This window comes from Pituophis catenifer, unplaced genomic scaffold, assembly GCF_029215685.1.
Source record: "Pituophis catenifer annectens isolate HBS135680 unplaced genomic scaffold, rPitCat1.0.hap2 SCAF_1, whole genome shotgun sequence".
NCBI classification, from domain to species: Eukaryota; Metazoa; Chordata; class Lepidosauria; order Squamata; family Colubridae; genus Pituophis; species Pituophis catenifer.
In genome coordinates, this window is record NW_027256881.1 from 232415208 (window position 1) to 232443158 (window position 27951).

At 40.6% G+C, this 27951-nt stretch overlaps 1 protein-coding gene across 3 annotated transcripts; it reads right to left on the bottom strand.

Moving 5' to 3' along the window:
- Positions 1-27841, bottom strand: PRKAG3 (protein kinase AMP-activated non-catalytic subunit gamma 3). 3 transcript variants are annotated; one of them, XM_070955259.1, is made up of 13 exons: positions 27558-27841; positions 24709-24751; positions 22304-22920; positions 20420-20501; positions 18219-18277; positions 16080-16125; positions 14908-14962; positions 13362-13488; positions 11349-11514; positions 8731-8768; positions 7602-7748; positions 5484-5577; positions 1-2684 (listed from the first exon to the last, which is right to left on the bottom strand). In XM_070955259.1, the coding sequence occupies exons 1-13, from the start codon at positions 27591-27593 to the stop codon at positions 2662-2664; spliced, it is 1533 nt and encodes a 510-aa protein (XP_070811360.1). In that variant the 5' UTR covers positions 27594-27841; the 3' UTR covers positions 1-2661. The 3 variants fall into 3 exon arrangements, with proteins under 3 accessions (XP_070811360.1, XP_070811198.1, XP_070811279.1); XM_070955097.1 differs by lacking the exon at positions 1-2684 and adding an exon at positions 5163-5401; XM_070955178.1 differs by lacking the exon at positions 1-2684 and adding an exon at positions 5163-5401 and having other exon boundaries at positions 22304-22958; positions 27558-27591.
- Between the last annotated feature and the right edge of the window lie 110 nt (positions 27842-27951).

Sequence of the window (27951 nt, forward strand, 5' to 3'; positions counted from 1 at the left end):
CTAAACTTCTTGGACAAAAGGAAGCCTTTGACTCTCTTTGGAATAAGCAGATTTTCTTTACATGGGATATACTGTAGAAAAATAAAAATGCCAATGCTCATGCATGACAGGGGATGTCTGGGAAGAAAATCAAAATCCATAGTTGGGCAATATATTTTCTCTGGAGTGCATAATATGTCCTCAGATTTTCTGGTACTCTTAATCCTGTTTTTAAAAAGCAGGGAATAAGGAAGACAATCTGAAATAGAATTATCCCCCAATTATTGCACAAGTCTCAGTTGGGGACATCAGGAAATGACTAGGCTTCAGGTCAACTAGGGAAATTGAAAAACATTATCATGGCAAATGTTGACGAGAAAATTTTGTGGGATCAACTCAGTCAAGAACTGAGTTAAACTAGACTTAGGGACTTTATTGTAATAGACAGCAGAGGATACCTTATTTACAATGGGATAAAGCAGCCATTTCTGAAAATTAAAATCGGACAGGACCTTCAAATTGAATTTTATCTCAGATTAAATGCACATCCTTCAGGCTAGCTAAGAGAATAAAGGATGTCAATCTTGAACGAGGCATTAATATGAGATACTGTATGGCACTAAGATAAAGCCACTAATTTCAAATCTCATGACTACAGCTGTTAGTTTAATATGAGGGCTTTTCTGCTATTGCCCCAAATGATGCAAAGAGAAGTCTGGAGAACTCAAAAAGTGTTCACTGAAACCATTCTTCAGTTATGGATTATTTGTAGATTATTCCCTTTTAAAGAAATGCTTTTGGAAGTCATGCAGGTACATACCTGCCCAGGAGACTGAAGTAATCATAGTTTATATATTCTTTAGACAACTCCTGAGTGTTGCTACTGTCACTCACTGCATCCTCAACTCTCTCAATAGGAGTAGGGCCGACCCAAGTTTGCCTTAGCAGTGGTGTTGAACTGATAACTAGACTCCACACCTTTATGTCGTATAGGCTTTTACTAGCCAGAAAGTTCTCTCATCTAAATGCTTTAAGGGCTGTTTAGTCCTGCTCCTCATATGCTTGAAGAGTGCCTCTGTGCAGAGTTCACATCTCCAGCAATAAGATTTAGGCTTCTTGGTGTTGCCCCACAGTGGTTTACGAAATAAGCAGTGGTTAAGTCAACATGGTTTAGGACAAGGAGTGGATTAGGACAATATTGAGTCTTAAGTTGTAGAAGATTTAAAAGGTTCCTTCAGGATTAAAGGTAGTCTTTGACTTGCAACTGGTCACATAGTGACTGAAGTTACAACAGACTTCCCCAGAGTTACTTACAACCCGGTTCTGATGACTGCCCTCCCATGATCACACGACTGCATTTTGGACACTTGGAAAGTGGCCCATACTTATGGGCATTTGCAGTGTCCTGCAGTCACATGCCTACAATTTATGATATTTTTGCCAAAAACCAGCATTTAGTTCCGATTTTCGGCAAAAATGCATCATAGTGAACCATGAGCTTACTCAATGACCATGGCGTTTGCTTAATGGACAGTGCAAGGACAAAACTCTAAAATCAAGTTGGTCACGTGATAACCTGCTTTACAATCATGATTCACAACAATAATCGGCAGGCTCCATTACAGTCATAAGTCGAGGACTACCTACTATATCTAAGGTCAATCTCCTGTAGTAGCATTCCAGGCAGGCAGCCATTAGTCCTTGCTTAAATAACCAAGCACCACTTGCTGGAAAATGGAAATATGATCCTATATAAAAGGGGTAGCACTGTGAAAGATTTATTTCCCCAAATGTGATAGCAATAAGAGCAAAAATTGTATTCTGACCTGGAGGGAAGTTCTCTCACATTAAGTTGTGTCCATCCTAGCACAACCTTTCTTACCGTGTGCTACAGTTGCACAAAAACAAAGCTTTGATTTATACTGCAGGCTTAAAGAGGAAAGATGAATCGCTGGCAGTAAAACCATCTCTCCTGTTGATAAGACACTATTATGTTTTAGAATGGGGCAAAATGCATTGAATAAGCGCCTAAAAGTGTACAAACTTAAGGGCCCTGTCTACCTCACAATAATTATCCTAGGCATGTCTTGTGCCTTGCAAGTGCAATGTAATAAAGCAAAGACATGAGCCTATTTTAAGAACTAAGAAAAAAAACCTGCATGTTTTTCTAAAGCAGCTCAACCTAGTCCTTTTCAAGGTGTGGAATCTGTCTTTAGAGAACCTTTTGGATTAGGCTTTATCCTGAAGCAGTAGCCATTGCCTCTAGTAATTTTTTTTCCAGCAGAAGCAAAAGAGGCCTGAAGCACGTTGAATTTTCAAATACAATCTCTTCCAGTAAGTGAAGCCAAGAAGAGGAGGCAAGCAATGGACGCATTGTTCAAGACGCATACCTCTCCTTCCTGCCCCCCACCCCACTTTGTAGTAGACTGGTTCCTTATATTAGTTTATGGGACGAAGAAGGGACACCTCCATTAGCAATTCTGAGGTTAGAACGTTTGTCCTCCCTCAGATCTCCTCTCAACTTTCTTGGTTCACTGAGAGGAAGGAACTGGCAGTCAGGGCTCCAGTGTTGGCACTTGAGATGCTAGGCCTTCTTCATCGCTGTTAGAGCTTCTCTTCCTGGCCCCCACGAACCAAAGATGCAGTAGCAGTAGATCAAGGAGCAAGTAGTCCTGCACACTGTCAGAGGGAATAGCGGTTGATGCCTGCAGAATGGAATTCATAAAATTTAATGTTATCTAGTGGGAAATGAGCCAGCCCTTTGCTGCTCTTTGGCTACTGAAGTGACATGAAGCTTCTGAGAAACAGTGCAAGGAGTATATCCCACCGGACAGACCCTACCTGGTTTTTCTGAGAAGTACAATTCTGAGGGAGAATGCAGGCCAGGATACTACAATGGTATCTTCAAGTACATATATGCCCCCGCATTTAAAAATAATCTGCTTTGCTGATCCGCTCATTAGGAAGTACTTTTTTGAGACTAAAGTCACAGGAGGATAATGACCTTGGATTTTGATATACTAAAAGCAATACACTTAAGAGCAAACAATGATTACAGGGTGTACAGAGTCAGGATTCAGGAAGATGCCCTCAAGGGAAATAGGCAATAACTTTTGTGTAAGCAAAGAGGGCTGAAACATTCCTTAAGTCCTGAGAAGCAAGATTGAATTTGGAAGAGGCTTGGATAGGCTCCTCCCTAATTAAGTAGCTAAGAGGCAATAAAATACAAGCAGGCTTGCAAGATTCTGTTAATTACAGTCAATCTTAATAAAATACAGTGCTGGTTTTTCGATTCCTGATCTGGTCTACTTATTATGAATTGCTAGTTTATAGTAAAGCAGGAGCAGATAGAAGGAAGATTGGGAGAAGTATTTATAGGTTATTGGATGATTTGCAGTGGACTGGCAAGAGTTTCTGACTAACAGTTGCAGCAAGGCAATTTTTTTTCCCTTCACACGTTAATTTATAGTACCTACATTTATTTATTTATTTAGAATAAATAAAATATATTTGTATTAACAAATAAAAAGTTTACGTAGTTAAGTCACTATTACAGTATTAATCAGCACTTCCAGGAAATTAAGTATAAGGTTTTGTTAGACAGGTCTCTGGGATTTATCTTTCATTCCAGATTCTGAAAGATGGAATTCTGGGTTTTAAAAAATGAAGTGGAACTGAGCAAGCTGACTTTGTTCTGCTTTAATGTCATTACAGTGCTCCAGCAGAATTAACATAAAACAAGTATAATGTGACAACTTGCAAGTATAAAATCACCTATAATTACAGCTAGTCCACTCAAAATCAGAGCACAGTTTCCAATCAACAATATTGGCTACAGTCCTAGATTTTGCCTTAATTAAATGCATCACATAACTGTTGCTGACTTCATTAAACTGTGAATCCACGAGGAACTCGGAGACTGAGAAAGACATTTGCTACAGCCTTCCTAATTTTACCTCTCTTTTGAGCATTGTGTTGGAATATAGAATGAAAGCTTAATAAGGACATTTTCAAATAAGGATGTTTATAAAGAAAGGATTATGCTTAAGCAGCATTATCCATGTTTTTTCCTTGTACTTGAGAAAGTATGCATTTGTATTTTTGTATTTTCTATTATAAACTAATAAAAATTGTAAACTAAACAAAAATTATTTTTTTTTAAAAAAGAGAAAGAATGCATATTCCTAGAGAAATCCATAAAAACTGCCCTCATCTGTAGGTCTAGAAGTCTTGATATTTGGGAAAGTAGAAGGACATATTGGAAATTGCCAGCTGAATTGTTACTAATAGACAAATTGTGTATTCAAATCTATGTCAGCCAGCTGAGCACACAAATACAGATAGGCACAAATATTGCTAGCTTTGGATTGGTGGCAGCAGCAAGAAATCAAAGTCAAAGGCTCAGTCAGGCTCATTCAAAATCAAGCACAGTGGAACAAGACAAGAAATGGCTTTCGGGTGGGGCAGCTTATATATATAAGCTGCCCCACCCGAATATACATAATAATACATACATACATACATACATACATACATACATACATACATACATACATACAGATATATATCTCCACATGGCCAAATTCTCATGATAACCCTTGCAGCTAAAATGATGCAGATTTCTTAAGAGAATTAGGCATTCTTTTTTAATGTTTCCTGTGAGGACCACTGCTTCACAAGCAAGAGGCAGCCAAGATTGTCCAGAGCTATGCAATACAAGAGGCACTTCTGCACCAAGCATTAGTGGGAATTTCCAGGAAGAAGTTGGAAGGTTTCATGGCTTCTTTTCCTAGCTGTAACTTCCTCTGTTACTGAGAAATGGATAGAATATGCAACTAATTTATTAGTACTAGGCAGAAATAAATAAATCTCTCTCACACACATCCTCTCTCGCTCTCTCTAGCTCTCGCTCTCCCTCACTCTCACTCTCCCCCCCCCCCCTCTCTCACACACACAGAACTACTTTTCCTGATACATTGCTGCTTGGATTGTTGCCTTCAGCAGAACAATCCAAAACCCTTAATTATCTCATTTGCTACAAATCCCTGCGCCTATCAGTGTGCATTAATGCGATCAGAAAATGAATACAAGAAAATCCACAAGGCTAAAAGAAAAGCAACCGAACTTAAAAGCTTACATTTAATTTTGGAATCCTTCCATTATCATAAAATTAAAAAGTGCGATTTTGTCTTTTTGAATCAATGCTGCCCGCTCCCCCACAAAAATTTCTACATTGCTCCTATAACTCCACTGCAGTGCAGCGGCTTTCCTTCCAAGCCAGGAGAACGGTGCTAGATGGAGTAGAAATACAGACCTGGCTTGATCAGATGGACATGAGAAACCCAGCAGCAAATTTTTAAAAATGAGCAGCAGCAGCAGCAGGAAACAGGCTGGAGAGGCCAAGGCCTGGGGCCTACCTGAGCTGGAGAGAAGTGGAGGAAATGGAGGGTACAAATGGAAGAAGGATGGAGCGTCGACCAGCTAAGAGTTTAGGGCATCGATACCTGCGGGTGTGAGCACCAAGGCTTGGAGAATGTCAGAGAGGGACACGATCCCCCGTGGAGTGTTCTTCTTATCCACCAGAACCAGGCGATGGACCTACCCAACGAGCGAGCCAAACACCATCGTGGCAAAAGTAGGAATAGGAGGGTAAAGATGAGTTTTAGATACCAGACGGAAAAGATGCCATTTACAGAAGTGAAATTACAGTGTTTAAGTACAGCCTGTTTAGGGATTAAAGCGCTCTGTGCGAAAAGTAGGGGGAAAGTATATACAAATACATATGGTGGAGTATCGGGTGAGCCTTATTGCATTACTGTCATCTCCAGTGACCTGGAAAAGAGCAGATGCACTGGGCTAAAAGAAAGCATGGCCTCCTCTTTTCTAAAACAAGTTGTAGGGTTACCAATCACACTGTTTTAAAAAGAATGTCCCTGTGTGGAGGAGTTCCTGAAACATTATCCCATGTTTTCTTATATTGCTCTCATTATAAGGATCCCAGCTGGAGCTAATACAGGTCCTTGAGGCTAATACTCAACTTACAACCATGTGTTTAATGACTGCTCAAAGTTACAATGTCACTGAAAAAAGTGACTGTTTTTGATACTTAGAAACCAATAGTGAAATCTAAAATTTGTTACTACCAGTTCTGTGGGCGTGGCTTGGGGGAGTAATGTGACTGGGTGGGCGTGGCCATTTTTTTTCCCCCACTGAAGAGGTTGTAGAAAAAATGGTTTTAAAAGGCTCTGGCGATCCCAGCTGAGTTGCCTGATCAGCAGAGGCTTTTTTCTTTTAAAAGCCTCTGACGATCCCAGCTGAGCCGCACGATCATCAGAGGCTTTTTTTTTTTACTTTTAAAAGCATTTTTTCTGCTGCAGAGGTTGTAGAAAAAATGCTTTTAAAAATAATTTTAAAAAGCCTCTGATGATCACGCGGCTCAGCTGGGCAAGGGGGGGGGCAGGGATTTTTGCTACCGGTTCTCCGAACCACCCGCCGCCATCGCTACTGGATCGGGCGATTTGGTCCGAACCGGGAGCATTTCACCCCTGCTTACAACCATTGCAGTATCTCCATGGTCACATGATCAAAATTCAGAGTCTTGACCACTGGCTCATGTTTATGATAGTTACAGTGTCCCAGGGTCATGTGATTACCTTTTATGATCTTCTGACAAGCAAAGTCGATGGAGAAGCCAGATTCACTTAACAACCATGTTACTAAAAAAAGACAAACTTGCGAATCATCTGGATCCATTTTATTTATAGATTACACTCCAATCAAGGATATTTTATTCCATTAATTCAATTCTTTTAAAATGGCTGAGTTTTGTTTTATTATTTGTAAAACACACCATGTTTTGTCACCAGCTTTATAACTGAGTTTTACTGTGGTTTTTATTTCCTTTCTCACAATTTGTTTTCTTTTTGTTTTTGAGCTACTCAAATATCTGTAATAAAGCACTACCACTACTTACAAGATGTTCATAAGGGCTATAAATAATAATGATAGTAATCAGATTCTTTCACCATATGAGTTTGGATTTATCATGGCATCTTGCTTTATTGTGTATTTGCAACCTATTATTATTGTTGTTATTGTTATTTGTTGTTACATTTATTTGTTGCCTATCTCGCTGTGGAGCTACTCTAAGTAGGTTACAATAATTGCATCTGTCTATTCCAGGTACTTGAGATGGACTCAATAGGCAGATAAAACAAATCCAGTCTAAACATCTGACTGACTGCAACCAACCATAATAATAATAATGCCATAATTTGAATCTTTAAGCTTAAATCTTCTTCAGTTGCCAGGAAACAAAAATAAAAGCTAGAAGTCCAGATATTACAAAATGTAAAATAAAGGTCCATCTGCAGCACCCAAAACACACCCATCCATTTGTCTATTGTTTGTAGTCACGGACTTTTCCATATGAAAAAGAGCAGGCTAGGTGAGCCTAGATTGCTCCCGGAACACTTGTCCAATAAAAGTAAGAGGACAGGTGGCAGGATGGTTAGATTAAAACCATACATCGGCCATGACCTAGTAAGCAAAAGGCTTTGGATCTGAAGGAGGCACACATATTGAAGACATCTAGGGAAGGAAGGACATGCATTTACCCATACCTGCTCTTTGACAATGCGATCAATGATTTCTTCTAGAGTTTCATAGGGATAGCATGTAAGGACCCCTTCTAGGCAGACCGAGCGCTGTTTCAGGGCTTCCCCCACACTAATGTCCAAGTTGTTGTAAGACTTCTGGGCAGCCAAATGCTATGGAGAGCAAGTAGAGAGGAGGAGTTTGTAGGAAAGAGGGAGTAGGGCATTACTGCAGTATGGCTACCATGAACACACTGTGTGCTAAGGCCTTTGAAGCAAGGCCTTAGCACACAGGTGTCACATCATGTGCCGTATTGTGATATTTTTTGCCTTTGTGGAGCTGGGGTGGGCATGGCCTGCGTGCGATGCATCCGGCAGCAGGCTGCCAGTTTGACACCCCTGCAAGCACAGGCATCTCATATTGACACACTAATTCTAGGTACACTCATATGTCACATTGAGCCATGGGTTGCTTAGCTATGGTTTATTACACAAACTATGATTGTCTGGCTTCTAACATTTTAAATCACACCTGACAGCTTCAGGACTTCAATGGCTGGGTTCATCCAACATGATAAGTCACAGTTAAACTAAAAATAATATAATCTACTGTGATAAGTGAACTGGGTCACTGTATAATAAATATTCTATGGAAATAAATTTACCCTAGTAAAAGGATTATTCATCTAGATCACTGTAGAATTCCATGAATGGGACAGACAATAACAGAAGCCTCATCTGGAGGCATTGTTCTTGCACTGCTTCTCTAAAATGCAGGAGTTAGTTAAATGTTTTTTCCTGTCTTAAAGAGGAAGGACATATACCTTTCTCTTACCATTAGTTAAGAATTGCTGTTTCCCCATCATATAAACATACAAGTTTTATTTTATATGTGAACTGTTACTAGATTAATCCTTCTTAGTGTATTTATCCAAAAACTTCATTCCCAAATAATTTATCTTTAAAATAACAGTTATCTTAAGGGGGTTTTTTTCTGCAAAAAAAAAAATGGTGAAGAAAGGTTTTTTAAAAAAATTTACTCTATAGCTGGGGATGGGGCAAATCTTAAATCTGCGAATGACTTCCTTTAGGGGAAATACAGAACTTGTGTTTATCAGACCATCTGAGCCTGGAAGAATAACTGCCCCATACTTACAATCACATCAAAGCGCGAATAGAGTCCAACTACCGTTCCTGCATAAGAAACAGAAGGGAACAGCGGTTCAGGAATCTCTCCAGGTGTAATGAATTAAAGCTTCCAATGCATGAAAGTTATCACAGAAAAGATTAACAGATTTTCCTGCAATGAACCTGACAATGAACATGCTTTCACAATTTCATCATGAATGTCCAGGCCTGCCTTATAGCTTGAAGCTAAGAATGGAAAATTAACATTACCAACTTAACCAAAAGTTATCTTTACTGTATATTTTAGGAAGGAATTTCTTTTTTCAGTATTTGTCAAATAGGATCTTAGCAACTATTAACAAAGTTAAGGATTAATTTAGCTTTAAAAAGGGTTAAATGGCATGTTCATTAAATTATCACTACGCATCTAATTAATCACCATCATGCAAAATGTTGGGGTTTTGTTGCAATTCCATCATGAAATGACAAAAGATCTCCTCTATTTACCTGATAATGTCAGCATTTAGTGGGGCCAACTTTATTTCATGGTGTTAAAAGTCCCAAAAGATTGTTCTGAAATGTGTCTCTCTCTCTTAAAGTGATAAGCCTAAATCCAAACTAAGTCTGCAGTCGTGTAGCTGAAAAGACCTACTGAACTAACTGGACTCATTTTAAGTAAAGATCCATAGGGTTATTTATTTTTCTTTATTTGTATCCTGCCATTATTATTTTTCACAAATAATTCAAGGCAGCAAACATATCCAACACATCTTCCTCCTACAACAACAATCCTGCAAGGTGGATTGGGCAAAGAGAAAGTGACTGATCCAAAGTCACACAGCTAATTTTAATAGCCAAGACAGGACTTGAACTTAAGATCTTCATCTTTCTAGCCTGATGTTTTTAACCACTAGACCAAAATGGCTCTCATTTATGCTGTGAATTAGCCTCAAGCTCTAGCACCCCTCGTTGTAGCAATTTAGTCTACAACTGGATATCCTGAAGACAGCATCATTACTCATACAGGAAGCAAAGGGATAACGAAATGTGGTAATATTGGGAAGTAAATATAAAGGGAGAGCAGCCCAAATATAAATCAGCAACAAATTGGAAGAGCTTCAGAGATACAGTATAATACTGTACTGAGAGGAGGAGGGAAAGAGGAGATGGACCTGGGCCAGAAAAATAGATTGTTTTATTTGTTTTATTATCGCACATGACTTTGCCATGTGCGATAATAAAATATTGGCAAGCTAAACCTCATAATTATGGCAATTAATTCAAATGTAAACCTAATCATAACTTTGGAGACAGCTAAAAAGAAGAAACCATTTGAGTTCCTAATGGATGACTCTGAATGGTGGGAGAACTGATCATCATACTTATCCCGGCTTACGACAGCACAGAGCCAGAGGTGGTATTCAGCAGGTTCTGACCAGTTCTGGAGAACCGGTAGTAAAAATTTTGAGTAGTTCGGAGAACCGGTAAATACCACCTCTGACTGGCCCCGCCCCCATCTAGTCTCTGCCTCCCGAGTCCCAGCTGATCGGGAGGAAATGGAGATTTTGCAGTAACCTTCCCCTGGGATGGGGAGGGAATGGAGATTTTACAGTATCCTTTCCCTGCCATGCCCATCAAGCCATGCCCACCAAGCCACACCCACCAAGCCATGCCATGCCCACCAAGCCACGCCCACAGAACCAGTAGTAAAAAATTTTTGAATCCCACCACTGCACACAGCGTCTCCAAGAATATGGCTATCAGTTTCAGGGGCTTATATAAGCTGAAGATGAATACCTTCCTCCAAGAGCTACGGACCTTAGCCATGATTAGAGTCACTCACATGGGAATGACAGGCTGTGTACTTAGCACCTCCGGAGGGAACCAAGTTGGGTCAGTTTACATAATTTCATGATGTACCTATGGTTACTTTTCTCATTTAGGGGTAGAAAACTCCAAGTTCAAATAGATTCTGGGGTACTAGTAGGGGGGGTGTAACTGCAGAACTGCTAACTGTAACTATTAGTGTTCCATTCTACTCTGCCTTAGGCAGACCCCATTTGGAATACCATCTCCAGTTTGGAGCACTGTAGTTTAAAAGGACATCAACAAACTCCAACAAATTCAGAGAAGGGCTACCAAGAGGGTGACAGGAGTAGAAAGTAAGTCCTAAGGGGCCATTTAAAGAAAATGGATTCCTTAAGAGAAAATTGAGGGGAGATATAATATCAGTCTTCCAAATATTTAAAGGGCTGTCATACAGAGGAGGGAGTAGGATTTGTATTTGCCACTCCAAAGGGCAGGAGTAGAACCAATGCATTGAAACTATAGGGATGTAAAATCAGGTTACGGTAATTAGGAGGAATTTCTTCCTAATAACCCTACTAAGTGTTGCCAACTTGTAACATAGAATGCCTGATGAAGTGAAATATTTCCCTTACTAGAGGTCTTTAAACAGAGGCTGGGTAGCCATCCATCTGAAATGCTTTAAGAGATTTGAACTAGATTTCCTCTGAGGTACTTTTCAGTTTTATGATTCTGTCAAAAGGAAGAGCTGCATTAGCTGTGCTTGAGCATGCGAGAAAGCGGGTCAGAATTCAGGTAGCATAGCAAAAATGGGCTAAGCAGCCAGAGATTTGCCCACACCTTTTTCATTAACCACAGGCAGTGCCGAGACTCTGCGGTCCACAAAAATCTCCAGAGCTGTGTAGACAGGAGCCGAGTCTATTACTATCGCAATGTCACGAAAGGTACCAATGCCCAGCTCCTGGATGGTTTTCTGCAGGAAGCGTGGCTTTGGAAGCATGGCTCCCTGCAAGGAGAAAAAGAGAGGATTATTGTGGAAGCCAGCTCCATCCTTCTTTGCTCACAATGGAGGCATGAAAAAAAAAAAAGACAAACGATACAAATTTCTCTGAATCCAAAAAGCTAGTATAAGACAAATTCCCTTAATGTTCCTATTGGTTTATGGCAATCTCAGGTAGCTACAAAGCACCTTGTTTAAGCCTCCACTTGGGAGCCACTATTTTAATTCCCACAATGCTCCTGAGTCAGAGTCAGTCTTTGGAAGTTTATGGTGACAGTTCCTGGCTGACTAGATCTGATTCAGAGCAATGATATTGCCAAGGAAGCCTGCAGGATCAACCAGCACAGGAGAGAAAGACATCAAAATAGGAGGGGTTCATCAAAAGGCAGCAATAATTGCTTCTCCAATCTGTCTTCAATTCACCTAAATAATACCATGATCATCAAACCAAGTTTAATTTGAGGGTATACAGAACTACTTCTGAATCCTTATTCTGCAGCTTCACTGATTACTTTAGTGTTACCCAGTGGTGAAATCCAAATTTTTTTACTACCAGTTCTATGGGTGTGGCTTGGTGGGCATGGCAGGGGAAGGATACTGCAAAATCCCCATTCTCTCCCCACTCCTGGGGGAAGGATATTGCAAAGCCTCCATTCCCACCCCACTCTGGAGCCAGCCAGAGGTGGTATTTGCTGGTTCTCTGAACTACTCAAACTTTCCACTACTGGTTCTCCAGAACCTGTCAGAACCTGCTGAATTTCACCCCTGGTGTTACCCCACTTATTTTTTCGTTCTCCTTCCAAAACAATAGCATTCTTACTCAAGGTGAGTCTCCTAGCCTGATCAAACTCCCTTCAGAATTAAGGGAGACAGAGAATTAATTGACTCTGGGAAGAAAAAAAAATATTTAGAACAAGGGATGTCCAACATTGACAACTTTTAAGATTTCAATTCCTAGACTGATAGATCTTTATAGAAATGGCTTGTTCATATTGTTATGAAAAAGCAAAAAGCTGTGATTTGATCTTAATGCCTTATTTTTACTGTAACAGAGAGAGTCAGAAGTCAATGCTTCTTTTTCTTTTTTTTTCTTATCTTTCCTCAGTTCTCTTTCCCCTCCCCACTGCTTTTCTATTTACTTTGTATTTTGTATTTTATAATACTTTATAATTCAATAAAAAATGTTAATGATTTCATAATGATTCTGGGAAATTTCAACTCCCAGAATTCCCAACCAGCATGGCTAGCTACAATGGCTTGCCTTTGATTGTGAATTCAATGAAGAGGAAAAATGTAATTCTGCACTCAACCTTTCACAAAAAAACTTTTAGCCAGCAATATGCTTTCAGCTCATAACTATAGCAATGGTATTGAGATCTCCATGCCAGACCAGATCCAAATGCTATGGAATAGAAGATACCAAGGCCACAATCCCATACAATAAGGCCATTTCTATCAATTACTGTTTTACCATTCCTTTTCTATCTCCCTCTATATGTACTGACTCCCTCCTTTCTACATCCTGCATGTAACTAGAGGCTACCTGCCCCTGTAGCCTTTTCTCCAAAGCCCACTTTTTCTCCAAGTAATCAAGTTTTAAATAAATGTAATAACTTTACCCTCCTCCATCTTTCACTCCACCCTATCCTTAGCACCTTTCCCTGTTTCAGATTCTGAACATCTTGAAGGCAGGAAGAGATTTGTTTGCTGGCTTTGAGCTCAACTTAAGAAAAACTTTTCTCTCAACTTTTTAAAAGCACCATGAGCATCACCAGTGCATGTTGACAAACAACCCTTAAGGAAAGAGTTCAGTAGAGTTAACTCCAGACTTCCTAGACCTTCCCAGCACTCACAAAGATATGCAGAAATTTGAGGATTCGCTTGTGAGTCAGGATGTGTAGGACATTCCCCGAGATGGGATCAATCACAGGCAGCCGGTGGATCTTATTCTTAATCAAGGAATAAACTGCATCAAAGAGGCTAGGAGAGGGAGAAAGGAGAGACATGAAAAGGCCTTGTGATGTTCCTAGGAATGGACTTGGAAACTTCCTCTGTTGCTGTTTCTGTTGCTCCCCTCTGGGAGGAGGTTTCAAAGTATTTCTAGCAGGACTTCCAGATTCTGTAACAGCTTTGTTCCCTATGCCATCCGTCTGATAAACTTGCAAGATTTATTTCTCTCACCATATACATGTATACATCCAAACTAGACTGTGTTGTTTCTCCGTGTCATATATGTAGGTACATGCATAATTTTGAATTTATTTATTTATCTGATCATGTTCATGTTTATATTAGAGGTGGAGATCAGTGGTGGGCTGCTGCTGGTTGTAACAACTGGTTCGGCCAGCACCAAAAATGTGCATGCGTGCCTTCCGTGGGGCCTTCCGTGCATGCACGCGGCTTCAAAACACGGCAATATAGGACAGAATAGCGCGGGTCGCAACTACTGATTCGCCCGAACCAGTCTGAACCGGCAGCAGCCCATCTCTGGTGGAGACCCTTTGGGAGCTGTATGCAATGTAATTTCATTTTAATGTATGCCAATTAGTACACATTCTGACAAAGTTATTCTAAGTCTTAAGTCCTCATCTCTGAAGGTCCTCCAGGGCATTCAGGAGCATGGACAGGCTTGCTTCAGAATGGAGGAGTATATGAAGGAATACAGCTGAGTTATTCCGTTATGGAAAGAGGCTTGGAATACAGATAGTCCTTGACTTGAAACCATTTGTTTAGCAACCGTTCGAAGTTACAACTGCAGTGAAAAAAGTGACATATGACTGCCCCTCGTACTGCTGACTGTTGCAACATCTCCATGGCCACATGATTAAAATTTGGGTGCTTAACAACCGGCATCATCCTGGGGTCATGCGATCACCATTTGTGACCTTCCCAAGTTGGTTTCCAACAAGCAAAGTTAACAGGGGGAGTCGGATTTACTTAATGACTGCATGAGCCACTTAATAACTATGGCAAAAAATATCATAAACATTTTGGGTGAAACTCGCTCAATTATCGCCTTGCTTAGCATTTTGGTCCCAGCTGTGGTTGTAAGTCAAGGACCACCTGTATTCAAACAGGCAGAAATAAATGTGGTGTTTTTTGGGGGTTAAGAGATAATTGGTAAATTTTTTCTGCCTATTATCAGCTGATAAAGTTACAAAGTATCATAGATTCTATTAGGGTATCTCTGGCTCTCCTTAGAGGTGGGCGTCGGATATCCCACTTTATCTGACGTCTTTCTGATTTCTCTTTGACAGCCACAAAATGATAAGGGTTTTGTGGTATGTGGCAGAGTGAAACTTTTTGTGTTAGGTGGTGTGGGAATGAAGGCTGGCAAACCTCTTACCAAAAAAAAGGATGCTTTCATGCTCTTGCCTGTGTGGGAAATGCTTGACTCACCTGTGGTTTGGAGAAATGTGCACCAAAGGCTTGAAGCAACCTTGCAAATACACCTCTGGAGGAAAAGGGAGACAGTTGGAGGGCACATAGTTAATAAATGCATAAATAACTGCAGTTGATAATGTAATAAGAGCGGTTTCTATCAACAATACCAGTTGAATTTGCCAAGTTGCCTTACTTGATCTGCAGTAGAATTTCTTTTATCTTTCAAAAATGAATTTAGGATATGTGAGGTCCTTAGTGCTCTCTGAGCTTGCATATTTTCTTACAGGTGTTTCATTACCCAAACTAGGTAACATCATCAGTGCTATTAAGGAGTGCAGTTTGCTGTCAGTGTATATACTGACAGGGCAAACCACCAGAATATAAACTGACAGCAAACTGCACTCCTTACAACCACTGATGATGTTATTGAGTTTGGGTAATGAAATGTTGCAAGAAAACAAGCACGCTCAGAGAACAACAAGGACCCCTCATGTCAACCCTGAACTACAAATATTATCCTTTATTAGAATTTAGGATAATAACAGACTAGCACTAGCAGCCCATATACTGTAACCTCTGGAGAATAACAAAAGCCAGACTGTAAGGCCAGCATAGAAAAAATGAAAGAAGGGTGTAGGTAAAGCATAAAAGAACTAATAGCAATAGCAATATCACTTAGACTTATATACCACTTCATAGTGCTTTAAGCTCTCTCTAAGTGGTTTACAGTGCCAGCATACTGCCCCCAACAATCTTGATCCTCATTTTACCGACCTCGGAAGGATGGAAGGCTGAGTCAACCTTGAGCCCGTGAGAATACAACAAATAAACATTATCATTATCAGTACATAGCAGTGGTGAAATTGAGCTGGTTCTATCCGGCTCGGGTGAACCAGTAGCGCCAGCAGCGGGAGGCTCCACCCATCCACACGGATGTCATCACGTCCGTTTTTGACCCTCTGCATGTAAATTTCACCCCTGGTACATAGCCAAATAATATCTACCATATGCTTAGTAAAAGAATATTGGACAATTAGCTCTGAGTATAAAGAATGGTTGTAATCTAACATTAATGCATGTAAATGGAACATAAATGTAACATTCACATATGCGATGATGTTAACTAAGGTTAAAAACGTTAAACTGCATTTATGATATCCAATTTCTCTTAAGGATATCCTGCTTACCTCTCCAAGTTTCAATTTTGTGTCCCTCAATCTCGTATATCTGGACCTGGAACAAAGTAATAGTGAATAGGACAGATACCATTGCTGATCATATGAATTTACTACTATTTGCTATTACTGAATTAAGAAGAAATACTGGATTCCGAAACCATCCATTATTTTTCAGGGATCCAGTCTGGAACAGTGGAAATAACCCAATCCAGTTCCTATCGCTCCAAAGATAATTCATTCTCAAGTCAGGGCTTCTAGATCAGGGGTCTCCAACTTTGGCAACGTTAAGCCTGGCGAACTTTAATTCTCACAAAGCTGGCTGGGGAATTCTGGAAGTTGAAGTCCACCAGGCTTAATGTTGCCAAAGTTGGAGACCCCTTTTCTAGATTAAGCTTGGAGGAAAAATACTCAGAGCTTACCTATCTTCTGCTTAGTATGGGAAAAACAGAGGTAGATGTATCTTTCAAATGTTTCACCAGAATTTAGATGATCTTTCTAGACAAGGTAAATCTTTATAAATGGAAGATATATATCAAATTTCATCATGCAGAGTTCTGAGCTGCATACTTTTTAAAATGTGATTTTAAAAAAAGTCAGTGGCTTTGCTGTTTTGGGATAATAGACTGTGAAGAAATTTACAGCAAGAAGAACCTCAATAATGGGAAGCACCTTTGCTAAACTTTAGATTTATCTCACAATTCTGCAGGACAAGAAACTGGATGATAGAAGGAGCAAATTATATCACCAAACATCCCTTATTTCCTAAGGTTTTTTTTTTCAATTCTCAAAATGCTGAGATTCGTGTGAACAACGTTTGAAGCAAGGCTTAATTTGAAGACAAACTTGCTATTCACTGAACCCAACAACCCCCCTGCCTTTCCTACCAAATATTGTTTTCCTTTTTTTTTCCTTAAGGCTTTTGCAGTACTAGTAAGTTACTAATATATAAAACAGCTGAAAACATTCATATTTTACAGTTCTTGTTGATAAACCATCTTTGTTTTATATAATAAAATTTTGAAGGGAGATGCAAAAACAAACACACTTTCTTAATTTGCAGTGCTTATTGTGTTTTTAGTGAGCCTAGGGTCAATCGGATTACTTGTAGCTAATAAGAACCCATGACATATGGTGGCAACTCCGCAGTAACAAATTGGGAATAGAATTTTGTGGAGGCTCTGAATTAGGACGGAGCTGGCTGGGACCTACCCAATTTATTCTGGATAAATTAATATCTGTTCCAAAGAATCACACTCTCTGCTTTATATGACCTGGATTTTGGCCTAACTCTTTGTGGAAAACTTCTAACTGGAAAATTTTGAAAAAGTCATCATAAAAAGATGCTTTTGAATGCTAAATATTTGATGGGTGTCTCATAATGTGCATTTGTTTTCTGTTGCTTCAATGGTCTGACCAACAGATTTCAAATTTTAAAATATGTTATTTCAGAATATTTAAAGCACAAATATTAAAGAGAATTCCTCAAAAGTATGAGTTACTTGGAACACATTGTTTGAGAGCAAAATGGACCCTAATTTTTTAAAGCCAGCCATTCAGCCTCTCGGTATTGGCTTCTTGCATATGGAAGTGGGATGGATTAGATAACCTTCAAAGCCTTCCTGTTTCCTTCGAATGAGAAACCAACAATGTGACTTCACATTGCTTTTGGAAATGGCTCTATAGCTAGCTGATATGAAAAGACAAATAAGTTGACTCTCAATAAATATGTTGAATAGACATGTATTATATAATTATAAAATTTTCCCCAAAATTATGTTTCTAAAGTGTTTAGGAACAATTCAGATTTTTCTAAAACATTTATTTTTAAACACACTAATATTTCAGTTGTATTTACCATGTCAATTAATATTTATTCTACAAGTTGCTCGTAGGCCAATGAAAAACAATTTGTGGTATGTTCACATTCTTGTTTTCCATTTTAAAACTTTTTTGTTCACCTACCCATTTTTCCAGCTGAAAGGCTCAACTCTTAGAATCCCAAATCTGGAACAGCTCATGCCTGCAACTTAATTTTGGATGGTTCTCCCAATTTGTTTCCTCTCTTCTTCTCTCCAGTCCCCTGAACGAAACTGTCTAAAGCCACTTTGCTCCAGATTTGAGAAGATGTTAAGGTACTGGAAAACTCACCAGAGGAGATCGATAATAGCGATGTAAGATATTAATAAAATCAGTGATGGTCAGCATACCTGCAGGAGAGGAGGTAAGAGAAAGAATGAGTGACACTTATACACACCAAGAGGTTGCAGGACATGGGCTGCAAGCTACAAGCTGCAGGAACTGACTAACAGAACTTACATTACATGTGGCTTCTTATAAGTCAATTATGCCTCTGTCCCTTGCTGATTTCCTCACCTCTACACTCCTAGTGATTTACCCCTTCCTGCTTTCATTAGTATGGAGTGCTATCCAATTTTTTTTGCCTCATAGCCACTAGCCATCAAAGCAGTAGGGCAGGGAAGAAGTTTGAATGATTTAACCAGGGGTATGTTAGAGCACATGGGCCCCTGGGACCCACAATTGAAATTTGGGAGCAAAACACAAATTTGGCACTTATTTTTTCTTATTTCTACTGAAATAAAATAAGAATATCCAGTTTCCTCTAGACTTGACAGATCTATTTTGCTGAGCCAGCATCTTGCTTCATTTCCATCCCCGCTTTGTAAATACAACATTTGCAATCTTTAAGTGTGTGTGTGTGTGTGTGTATTTAAAATGTTGCTTGCTCCTACCTTAATTGAAACAGGCACTAATGCATGAGGCAATAGAATGGACCCAAAATGTTAAAATTGATATTTTAAAGGCTTAAAGGTGAAATTCAAGGTATTGGTGATCACCTTTAAAACCCTTCATGGCACGGGCCCAAGTTACTTGAGGGACCATATCACCCACTGGGATCCCCACTGGGATTGACCTGTACCATTCGTGCTGACAGAGGAGGCATTATTTCAGCTGATGGGGTGCAGCAGGAGGGCCTTCTCTGCTGTTGCTCCTGCCCTCTGGAACATCTTGCCCACCCCCCCTCAAAGTGAGGTTGGCCCCAAACCTCCTATCTTTTCATAAGGGCCTAAAGATGTGCCCCAGTGGGGAAACAGATCAATGGAGGTGGTTGATTGAGTAATAATAGATCCCATATTCCCCCCTCCTCTTCCCCCACCCTCCCCATGTGTCTTTGGTTTTAATGTTTGTTTTTAACTTTTTATATTTTAGCTTATATGTAACTGTAAGCTGCCAAGAGTTAGTCTATGGCAGTGTTTCTCAACCTCGGCCGCTTGAAGATGTGAGGACTTCAACTCCCAGAATTCCCCAGCCAGCATAGCTAGAGGACCTCAGCATAGCTAAGGACTTCAACTCCCAGAATTCCCCAGCCAGCATAGCTGGCTGGGGAATTCTGGGAATTGAAGTCCGCACATCTTCAAGCGGCCGAGGTTGAGAAACACTGCTCTATGGTAAGATGGGTGGCCAATAAATTTTATAAATATAAATAAAATAAATAATAAAATTTATAAATAAAATTATCCACAAGTTTTCAGTAAGGTGAAATTATGATGTGATTTATAGCCCCCTCAAAGGAAACTGCTACAATGAAAGTAAGCATCTAAAACAGCCTGTTCCAATTCCAGGAAAAATGTGTCCAAATATGTCCATAGCCAGTTCATATATACCATAATCATTTTCCTTCTAGGGAAGACAGAATTATTCTTTTTACAAATATGACTGCAAATGGTAGGATCCTATCTGTTTAATTTCATGCTGGATTTACTGAGGGGGATTACTTCACATTGTCTTACATGAGGTCAATACTGCCAGTGCTGCCTCTAAAAGAAAAACATTTGTGCCGGGAAGATGTGTAATCTCTCTGGCAGCTATAGCACAGATAATCCCAGTGATGAAGAGCCCAGCAGCCAGATGGGTAAGGGTGGTTCTGCAGTAGGCCAACTATTGCTGAACAGATCAGTAACCTCTTAAGATTCCTTCTCCATAAACCATGGATTATGTGGACGAGTGATCTGATGCCAGCTTAAGAAGGAAAACACTATGTTCATGCCTGGCCATTTTACCAAATTTAATCTGTCTCTGCAGCAGGCTGGCTGTGAAGTGAAGGTAGGGACATGTCATTGTAGGGACATGTTCTTGGCAAGCATTTCATGCTGTGGCAAGCAGGACTTGTGGATGAACCTTAAAAATGTCTGCATGCATCAAATTCTGCCTCCTAGGCTCTTCTTAATACAGCTTGAAATGGATGGCAATCCCAATTCTCCTCTCCATCTTTGCCATGCCCAACTGTTGCTGCGTTCAACCTCTGCGGTTCATTCAGTTGCATCACTTACCCACAAAGCACTGCTGCTTGCTGTCCCAAAGAGGAGCGGCTCGCACCCCATTAGCCACCAGGGCCAAGAACGCCTTTTTAATCTGGGACAAGAGACAGAAACCAGATTGACTGAGGCTGTATTCTGTGCCTCACCCCACACCCTGTCTCCAGATAGGGAATAACTGATTTAACCCATGGGTGAAATCCAGCAGGTTCTGACAGGTTCTGGAGAACCGGTCGCGGAAATTTTGAGCAGTTCAGAGAACTGGCAAATACCACTTCTGGCTGGCCCCAGAGTGGGGTGGGAATGGAGATTTTTCAGTATCCTTCCCCTGCCACGCCCAACAAGCCACACCACACCCACCAAGCCATGCTCACAGAACCGGTAGTAAAAAAATTTGGATTTCACCACTGATTTAACCTTGCATGATGGACAAGGAAAGACCTACTCCAGGATTGGTTCTTTATTCTGCATTTCTTTGCTTTGATAGTATAATAGAAGCTGTAATTAGGGAAAGAGGGATCATCTCACTAAAACTGATGAAGTGGTCACCTCTAACACAGCATTCTGGCCAATTCAAGGAATTCTCATGCAGAACAACCAGGAATAGCTATATTCTTGTGAATCAGCTATGCCAATGTTTTATAGCTTTTTCTCACATTAAATTAATCAAATGCTGGTCATGTTGAAAGGTAAGATGAATACTGTAAATATGCTCAAGTTGATTCTTTGCAGAATAATTTCCAGTGAGCCTGAGGTTGTACCAAAGATGGAGGCTACGTTTGGTCTCTTTATAACAATGCTCTCATGTGCAATCTTTCCTTTCCCAATATGAATGAGGAACAAGTTTTGCAGCAGCATAAAAAAAAAAGATGTAACCAAGATGGCAGCAAGACCTCCATTTCCTCATCCTAGCCACCTAAACACTACTGCAATAAGACTCCATGGATGTCTTCGCAAATATTCAGAAGCTACAGATGATTCCAAATGTAGTCAGTTACTTGTCTGGTTATATTTGATGTACCCATGTGGCACAGAGGTGGTATTCAACAGGTTCTGACCAGTTCTGGAGAACCGGTAGTAGAAATTTTGAGTAGTTCGGAGAACCGGTAAATACCACCTCAGACTGGCCCTGCCCCCATCTATTCTCTGCCTCCCAAGTCTCAGCTGATCAGGAGGAAATGGGGATTTTGCAGTAACCTTCCCCTGGAGTGGGGTGGGAATGGAGATTTTACAGTATCCTTCCCCTGCCACACTCACCAAGCTATGCCCACAGAACTGGTAGTTTAAAAAAACTGAATCCCATCACTGATCCCATCACTATTGCAAGAGCTGCATTGATTGTTGAGAAGCTTCTGGGTACAATTCAAGGAGCTGCTTATAACATACAAAGCCCTCTGATTATCTAAGAGGGCACTTGTTTTTGAGTAGAATACAACTTTGTGGAAAATGCTGAAGGGTAGCGCATCCTGCAAGGGTGTCAACACGAGAAAGCCATAAACGTCCCTTCTCTCTTAAGGCTCCCCCCCTTAGGAACAACCTATGTCCAGAGACAAGGATGACTCTGTCCTTGTTGATATTTCAGAAGGTAGTCCCATAAAACCTTTGGGAATAGAATGGAAGTATGAATATACAGCAGCTATTCCCAAAGTCGAAAAGAGGATGAACCTTTATGCTATTTGATATGGCATATTTTTAAACCTAATTTACATTAGAGCATTGTTAGCCACTTATAGAATCTTTGAACCAAAGTAGCATATAAACTCAACTAAGTAAATAAACGTTTTAAGATATCAAGCTCCCAGCAGAAGACTCAGACATCAATATAGTCAGATAGCAATACTCCCCCCAATCCCTCCACAAATTACTACATGATTCACAAAACACCTGTATTCTCCTTACCTGCAGAGTGGTCTCAAACACGACCAGTTTGGAACTGGTGGGAATAGCATCATAACAGCGATGACTCCGCATGAACTGCATATAGATTTCAGCATCTGGGCCCAGGAACTCAACATCAGGACCAAACCCAAGAATTTCACAGTCAAGGGAAATGACATCATCATCATCTTCCTGTTTGCCCTGTTTGAGCTTTGTGTCCTCTGATGTTTCTCCTGTGCTGGGACCCAGGACTGTGCCTTTGTTAAACTGACCTGTATCTTCTGAAATCCGTGTGCTTGCTGTGGTACGCCAATCCTTAATCCTACCTTGGGACATCATGTCATGGCCTGCTCCACTGTTGCTATGAGTTCTGTCCAACTCTTTGGTCTCTGAATGGGTTGACTTGAAATCCAATTCAACAGCAGTGGCATCTGCAGCTGTCACCTTGCCAATGTGTGTTGCAGTCTCAGCATCAAACACAGTTGGTTCTGGATCCCGCCTCTCAGTTTTGCCATCTGCCGCTACATTTGTCATTATCAAATTCACTTCTTTGTCACTGGCAGTCAAATCCTTGGCTTTCTGTACAACAACATTGGCTTTCAAAGCAGATTCCTCCATGTCCAGAGATGAGGTGGGGTCTAGTGGGCAAGCATTGTACATCTAAGCTTTGAAAGATCTTTGACAAATGAAAATAAGTTATGCTGACTTTTTGAACCAAGCCAAACTTCCCTCCACCTCATTAAGTCTACAACTATGATATTTACTCATATAAAGCTGCAAGCATGCATATCCTGGGCTGAAATTAATTGCACAAAGAAAGAAACCTAGTCTTGCAGCAATTATGATTATACTGACCATTACTCATTTATATATTCCACCTGGCCATACTCATATTAATTAGAGAATAAGCACTCACTTCATTTATTATTATGGTTTGTCGTACAATCAGTCAGATGCTCAGAATGGATTTGGCATTTTTATCTTCCTACCGAGTCCTTCCCAAAGATCTGGGTGAGGCAGATATGGATGTTTGATAGTGTTGCAGATATTATTGCAAGATATAAGATGTTCTGAGGAAATCTGTCTTTTGCAATTGACTGATGATTGTCAATGCTCCAATTATTTTGGGATTGCACCCAAGGTGCAATCTATTACTGTTTGCTTTATTTTGCCACAGTTATTCTATTTCTACTTGCACGTCTTTGCATTTTGTAATCTTCCCCAGTTCTTTGTCCTCTGTTCTGCTGTCTCCAGGTAATGCCACAATTATTATTATTATTTTTACAAATAACAGAAAACCATAGATGTACTGACATCAGGTTGTCTGTAGGCATTCTCTTATTATAATAGGACAGCTATGGAATATAGTAGGGAAAAAATCTTTTTACCAAAGGGAAGAAAGTTTATCTAATTGCTTCTAAAAATTGGCAGTGAGGGAGCTGTATTCTTATGAATACATGAATATATGTCTGTGACACTTGAACAACCTTATTAAGTAGTCCTTGGGTTACAACCATCTATTCAGCGATTGTTCAGAGTTACGATGGCACTGAACAATGATACTTACGATGGGTCCTCATTGCTCTCGCTATCACAGCATCCCTATAACACATGATTATAATCCAATGTTCAGCACCCAGAGATCATGATTATGATGTTGTAAAAAATTACAGTTATGTGATCACAATTTCCAATGCTAGCTTCCCATAAGCAAAGTCAACGCAGAAGCAGCAGAAAATTGAAAGTCACAGTCACATGAGGTCCTCACTTCACAACCTATACAGTCTTCATTTTATGTTGGCAACTGAGATTGCTGGAATTGTTGATGCTAAGCAATGTGGTCACATGATGTTGCATTTTATGACATCACTTAGTAGCAGCAATTTCAGTCCCAATTGCTATCGTAAATGGAGGACTAGCTGTACAATCTTCATTGAATACCCTCATAACTATCTGGTGAGATAGGGCACCATTATTCCTCTTTGACAGAAGAAAAACAGAAGCTGCAAAATATTTCGATTTGGCCAATGTTACCCAAGAAACTTAAACCTGAACTTGAATTTTGAATCCACTTAAGATCAAATGTCAGTTAACTTGTTTGAAATGGAATGTGATTAAGTAGCAACAAATCCAAATTCCCTATATAAAAAGTACAAGTTTATTTGAAATAGGGGGAAATTAGCATCTGGATATTGGGGAGATCAAGAGAGCAGTATTAAGCTAAAAAGAAAACATCCTTGCTACATGGGGTTGTGCCATATAGTGTTAAATAGTGGGTATGCTAAATAATATGATTAGCAGTTTTAGACCTCCAAAGCGGGCAGTTAGCATCCAATTAATATTCCCTGGCACAAATGCCTTCAATCAGCATCAGCTGAGTTGAAACTGGTCACTCCATCAATGGACAAATCCAGGACACTACTCACCTGTTTCTTCCTGATGCCGGAGGCCATTGTTCAATGATGGCACCTGAGAGAAAAGAGAAAAGGACAGAGTTAAATGGGGATTTGTTACATCTATGCTCAGTGCAGCTTTTAGGATCTGAATGCTACAGACCTGAACCATATACTGTAAATCTGCATGATGAAAGGACATTCTGTTTTTTCACCCAGGTCTATGAAACCAATCCAAGTGAAATAGTAATAGGATTAAAACAAAACAAAACAAAACAAAACAAAACAAAACAAAAAAACAAAACAAAACAAAACAAAACAAAACAAAACAAAAGTGACAGCCCTTCTTTATTTTGCAAATAAGCTTTTCAGATATTTCCTTACCACTTGCATGGCTCTATTTCCTCCATCACACCTAGGAAATATTGAACACAGAGAAGGCAAAAGTTTAAATCTTGGACAAGTTCATAATAAATCTACCAAGGAGGACATAAAGCCATCCCTAGGAACTATGGGCCCACAGGGTCTTGAGAAAAGTTCCTTCCCCAAAGATCTGACCCCAAGGCTCCCTCCAGAAGTGGGCACCATTTTGGGAATGGCTGGCCATAATGAACTATCTGTCCATAGATCATTTTTGGGAAGGAGAGCCAGCCAATCCACCCCTCAGCCTCCCTATACATAGAGTATTGAGACCACAAAGTAGGCTTTTCAGAGCATCCACAATTCATTGCAGTGACTCTGAAAATGGCACCTGCTTTCAGGCGGCACAATAGGACTTCTCTGTAAGGAAGGCAGCATGACAGAGTGGCTGTTTACCGAAGAAGATCGACAGAAAAGCTAAGTGGACCGAGTCATGATGGGGATTCTGAGGAGGATGTGGAACCCAGTAGGGTGGGAAGCAGGCCCAAGGTCTGCAAGGACCCAGATGGTCAGGATGGGGGAAAAGCTAGGCGGGGCGGAGTGGGGATGCTGCCCTGTTCCTACAGCCGGTCATAAAGGCAGGCAGATTACCAAGGGTCTGAATTTTGTTCACTTGCCCGCAGGGGTGCTACAACAGTCGTAGCTTTAGACAAGGGTCACAAGTCTCTTTGTTCAGCACTGTCATAATTTTAAACAGTTGTTGTAACAGAAATGGGATTCAGGTGCTAAGTTAACCTGTCTTCATTTAGGGAGCAATGAAATGGTTAAACTAGTAGTTGACCAATCTGCTAGTTTAACCAGTTAAAGTATTGTAATAAACTATCCAAAGTGACTCAAATCTGCAGACACTTTTAATAAAGTAATAATTTTGGATATATTTGTTATTTATAATATATATATCCAAGATAGATATAGAAATATATTTTTGAGATAGAGCGTGCTTGATGCTACACAATTGTTTAAAATGTTTTATTATTTCTATACTGTTAAAGGGTATAAGAACTTCCATTATTATATTAGACTAGGCTGAAATATACAACTCATGAGTTAAGAAGCACTTGGAATATAAAATTCTTTAATGTACCAAGAACTTCTACTCACTATCCTTGAGTCAGCAGAAAACAGTACCTAAATGAAATTTGCCTTCCCCTTAACAATACCTATTTTGCCATTATTCCTTGGACTTCCCTCCAAGATATTGGGTGATAGTCCCTAACAGATTTTACACCTTGAGGCCATTCTTAGATAGAATTCGAAGAAAACTTCTCTGATTTGATTTGTATTGTACAGGAGTTCAAGGTGGTGTACCAGTGGTGAAATACAATTTTTTTTTTACTACTGGTTCTGTGGGCGTGGCTTGGTGGGCGTGGCAGGGGAAGGATACTGCAAAATCTCCATTCTCACCCCAGTCCAGGAGAAGGACACCGCAAAATCTCCATTCCTACTCCACTCCAGGGGGAAGGATATTGCAAAATCTCCATTCCCACCCCCTTCTGGGGCCAGCCAGAGGTGGTATTTGCTGGTTCTCCGAACTACTCAAAATTTCTGCTACCTGTTCTCCAGAACCTGTCAGAACCTGCTGGATTTCACCCCTGCGGTGTAACCTCTTTTTCCATACAACAATCCTGTGAGGTTGGAACAAGTGTGGGAATGCCCATTGCTAGGCTCATTGATTTGACTGATCAGACCTATATGGCTTCCCATCTTCATCTGCCACAACTCTGGGCAGTCCACAACAATAATAAAACCCACTAAAGCTCGGCCTGTCCCACCCCAGGCTTTACTGCTTAGATGTTGCATTCCAGTAGAGTCAGTTCTACACCAGCACCAGAAAAAGAGGTTGGGGGAGGTGGAATAGAAAGAAAAGGAAGGGGGAAGAGATATATCTAGAAATTGTTTAAAAAACAAAATCAGGCGGCGTTAGAAGGAAAACAGGGGGAGGATACATTTCCAGAGATAAATACACAAAGCAGGAAGGCGGTGGGGCGGGGTTGAGAGTGGGGGTAGAAAGGAAAGGAGAAAGTTAAGTGCACCTAATGAGAAAATTGAGACGCAGAATCGGTAGTAAGTTACAAGATGTTTCAGTAGCAGCAAAGCCGCGGCACATTTGGGAAGCAGGGGGTAGGATTCAGAGGGGAAGTTCGCGTTGTGCAGTTGCTCCCTGTTGTACACAAATCTGTTTCGGAGCTGAAGTTCGGCGAGGGGTTTTGGGGGGGGGGGGGGCTCAGGCTTGTAGCCTAGCAAGCCCTACGGCTATTAATCCTATCTTAGCCTTGTTCTCCGGGCAGCAGAAAGTAGATGGCGATGTGCCCTGGGGTCAGCAGATAGACAGACAGACAGACAGACGGATGTCATTTGGAGTGATTGCTGCGAATCCTTTCTTTGGGCGGGACGGGACCGATCCCGGAGCCGGCGACTTGCTGTTTGTGGGACTCTCAGCCCACCGCCCACCAGCGCCTTACCTGCTCCAAGGCCTGGGCCGCCGTCGCTTGCTCCATGCCGGCAGCTTCTATTTAGGGCAGCTGGCCCAGGCGACTTTAGTATCACGTCTGCTGCGGGCGGGGAAGGGGGAAGAGAGGAGTGACAGCGGCAGTGGTGCCAGGAATCCGTCTTCAGCTAGAACCCATCCTGCCCCGAGCCGAAGGCATCGCAAAGTACGGCTTTTCTTTTTTAAAACAAAGGTTCTCTGCATCTATAGGCATTAGGCAGACGTTCAGCAAGAAATACTCCAGGCACCCCCTCCTCCTCCTCCTCCTGCTGCTGCTGAGGAAGTAGCTTTCGCACCAGCCTGCTTCTATTTTTGTTTTGCACTCATCGGTAGCTATTGCATCATCCAATGATTTTATCAAACGTTTA